At 43.6% G+C, this 3619-nt stretch overlaps 1 protein-coding gene across 3 annotated transcripts in view; it reads right to left on the reverse strand.

Moving 5' to 3' along the window:
* LOC119291834 (callose synthase 3-like) overlaps window positions 1-3613 on the reverse strand; it is a 22424-nt gene extending 18811 nt beyond the window's left edge. For 2 of the 3 annotated variants that reach the window (XM_037570639.1, XM_037570637.1), the window contains exons 1-10: window positions 3430-3613; window positions 3143-3321; window positions 2812-3050; window positions 2393-2493; window positions 1974-2098; window positions 1803-1896; window positions 1561-1671; window positions 1351-1467; window positions 1135-1227; window positions 877-968 (exon numbers count right to left, since the gene is read on the reverse strand). In XM_037570639.1, coding sequence (XP_037426536.1) covers window positions 877-968; window positions 1135-1227; window positions 1351-1467; window positions 1561-1671; window positions 1803-1896; window positions 1974-2098; window positions 2393-2493; window positions 2812-3016 — 938 coding nt within the window. In that variant the 5' untranslated portion in view covers window positions 3017-3050; window positions 3143-3321; window positions 3430-3613. The remainder of the gene's footprint in view (window positions 1-876; window positions 969-1134; window positions 1228-1350; window positions 1468-1560; window positions 1672-1802; window positions 1897-1973; window positions 2099-2392; window positions 2494-2811; window positions 3051-3142; window positions 3322-3429) is intronic. The other variant, XM_037570638.1, reaches the window with a different exon arrangement.
* Between the last annotated feature and the right edge of the window lie 6 nt (window positions 3614-3619).

Genomic DNA, 3619 nt, shown 5'->3' on the forward strand with positions numbered 1-3619 from the left:
CTCTTTCATTATCTGACATTAAAATCATAACAGAACAAAACATTTGATAATTGAGAAAACCTAATCTCTTTTGATTCACTCTACCTATTATATAGTTAACCAAATTGAGTGGATAACTAACACTGATGTCCAACCCAGGCACACCTGATGGAAGTACATGAACAGGTAGGGTTACACCCCAAAAACGTTTGGTGTCTGCTAGGTTCCTTCTCTGACACACCTACACACGCACCCACTTTTTTTTAGTTGATTCTACATATCATTCATGACTTACAAGTACTAAAAACACCAGAAAGACCCCTTAGTTGATTGGATAAGCGCTATGTCTGCTGCCTATGAAGATTTAAAGGCAATGAGAGTATCATGTTCAGGAAATTGTTTTATTTGTTTCATCTACTTTCCATATTTGTGTGTATTTACGGTGCATACACAAGTGTTGATTTTGCTGCCAGACAAGGAAGCCGAGAAAAGAAGGTGACAGGCAACGTCTTGCTTCGATTGGTAGGGTGGACCACATGTGGTTTGAAACTGTGGGCGGCAAGAACAAGCATTACAGTTGTAACCCCGTTCAGATTATGTGTCCACAATTTATACCTCCATGTTTAATATGCTTTATAGTGGGTGAACTTTTGCAATTTTTGAGTATTAAAGAAAAAAATTGCAAAAAAGTCAATTCCACTTTATATATTTGTGTGTGATTTTCATAGTAATTTTACCAAGTCCTAATGCTTTAAGTCCATCAAGAAGACGCAAGGAAACATAACAAAAGAATCAATCTCCAATAAATAACTTAAAATATAAACAGTAAAAAGGCAGAATAAATCAAAAGTAACAAATGAACAATTAGGATAATAGAAAGGTTTCTCAGGAATTCACCAAAGGCTACTCTTGCGACCATGATATTTGCACCACTTCTTGTAGTTCTTAAATAACTTTTTCATCACTGCATCAAGCGCATTGTCCTCCAACTGAGGCGGCAATAACCATTAGATCTCTAATAAACTAAAAAGGTATATTAACAGGAACAGAAGATGAATGTTACGGAAACATAAGAAAGGTAAGGGGAACATCTGCATATGTATGTTAGCAAGAAGTAAAATCAAATGCTCCAAGTGCCTACAGAAAGAAAAACACCTTTGAGTGTTCATCGGTCTTTGGATGTTTCCGTATATGTATGTTAGCAAGAAGTAAAATCAAATGCTCCCTCTGATTAGAAACATTATCTGTCTGCATGTTGAAAGATTAATGATACATCAAACATCAGAAAACAAATTGGTTAAATGTCAACATGAACAATATAAAACCTAAACAGGTTAGACAATAATAAAAGTTAAATCCAGACTGCCTTTCCTGAAAGCCAAACATAGCTTGTAGCCAATCCAAGAGGTCCTCGTTAACCTTACTCTCATAATTTTTGGGTAGTGGAAGGCCTCTAGTATTGCGAAGAGCAGAAGCAGCAGCTTGTATCTTAAAGGTAGAGAAAGCACCATAAATACTTCACTTGGACAACATTAAGTCAACAGGATATTTTGACAAAGAGAAAGAGCAGAAAAAGGAAACCTCAGGAAATTTCATGACTGCCTGGTTGCCACTGTCAGGATCAAGAGGCAGAATGTTAAAAGGGATATAGATTTTTGTCTTCTCTTTAACCTTATCAGCAGTTTCCAAGATCTAAGAACATACAAAATTAAATTGTTAACTGTTAATTATCAATTGCTATAGTGGTAATTTCCATACAAAATCTAATTGGTGATTACAGTGCAGCACCATGAAAGGGAAGCAAATAACTTGTTAGGATGTACCTCATCGTCAACTTCAACAGCATGTTGTTGAGTGACTGCTTTTAAAACCTCAAACAGAACATTGGCGGTCTGGTATGCTTTGGTAAGTTGGGAACTGCATGCAGAAAGAGAATCTCTTGGCGAAAAAATCGATAAACAAAGGAGCGTTATCAAAAAAGCAAAGTAATGTACCGATCCCCTTGGTCAGAAGCATTTTGAAGCGCCTGAATATATTTTTTGTAGTAGTGTCGATAGAAGGTCTGTATTTCCCGTGCATCACTCTTTTGGGCCCTTCCGGTCAAGGTGGGCGCATTCTCCTGATGGGGAAAAGAAATGATGTCACCTAAAGGACACTGATGTCACCTAAAGGTTCTCCATGTTGTATGATGAAATTTAATCTCATATAACTCTTCATAAGCATAACGCGAAATTCACACTTACAAGACCATTCAAACTTACGCAAGTATTAGCATGTGCAGCGAATGTTCAAAATCTAACATAAAGTAGTGGAGAAAAATGGAAATTTGGCATTCAATGTGCAGGTCATCTATAGGTGGTGGCTAGGCTACAGAGCTTAGATGCAAATAGAAGTAGTGAAAACAAACTCGTACCCTTTCGAGCCGTTGTAGAAGAGCGGTCTTGAACTGTCGGACACCTCGACCGCTTGAAGTTGGATCCAATCTGTGAGCCTTTTCGAATGCATAGAATCGACCTGTGCATTATTGCAGACAGACAACAGACACATTAATGTGATTCAGCACAAACATGAAGTAACAGAACAATAATGAGCAATTATAGGCCTATAATTAAGCTGATGGACATGACTAGTATTGACTATTGAGGCATGCCATAAGCGCACCAAATATGGTTCGGTTTCTGCACTCATTTTACAGAAAAAACAACATGTAACACAGGCTAACTTTCACACTAGAAGAAGACAGTAGTACAGTTTAGCAGAGTGTTGTGTTGACTGTTGACAGTATCCGTGTAGCAGTGTTGAAAAAAGCAGAGGAGGGGAATGGTAGCTCACAGAGGTAGGCGACGCGGGGGTTGGCCGCCTCGACCTCGTTTGCGACACGGAGGATGGGCGCGATCTCCACGAGCGACGACGGCACCACCTCACTGTCGAAGATGGGCTCGCCGAGGTTGACGGCGGTCTGCGTCCGCAGAATCCGGCGAGGCCCCGGCGGCTGCATCGGGCCGGCCCGGGAGAGCGTCCGCGACAGGGACGTCATCGCGATCAGACTCGCTTCCCGTCACCGCGCTAACCTGAACGCACCCACGCAGAGAGATTGAGGCGGAGCTGAGAGCATACAGTACATCGAGACGGCTCCAGAAGGTTCTAGAAGGCGAAGCATTACCTTGCTCCTCTGGCCAACCGATTCCACCAACAAAATTCGGGCATGAGAGGAACTGAACTCCTCGAACAGTTGAACCAATCGCCTGGGAACAAACGGAGCTCCGGGCCTAGCCCGTGCGTGAGATTCCCTGAATTCCGGAAAAGTTAGCGCGCTCCGCGGCGCACGCTGCTCTCAAGGACCTGGAATGAGACGAGAAACTCAGCGGAGGAAGCTTTAGAACCTCCTCGAAGCTTCTGCAAGAGCAGCAGGAGACGAGGCGGAGGTCGCCGGAGCGAGCGATTACGCACCTCGTGCGCGCGCCGGAAAAAAAACCCACCGAGTCCACCCCGTCTCTGTAGCAGAGGCCACCGCGACGTCCTTCCTTGCCTGGCGCGCGAGAGCGGAGCCCGGGACCTGGTAGCGACCGCCGCCGGAAGCTTCGGGCGGGGCGGCTAGTCGCGGGCGAGGTGATCGGCGGGAGGCGGAGGAGGGCGGAGA

Source organism: Triticum dicoccoides, chromosome 4B (genome assembly GCF_002162155.2).
Source record: "Triticum dicoccoides isolate Atlit2015 ecotype Zavitan chromosome 4B, WEW_v2.0, whole genome shotgun sequence".
Lineage (NCBI taxonomy): Eukaryota > Viridiplantae > Streptophyta > Magnoliopsida > Poales > Poaceae > Triticum > Triticum dicoccoides.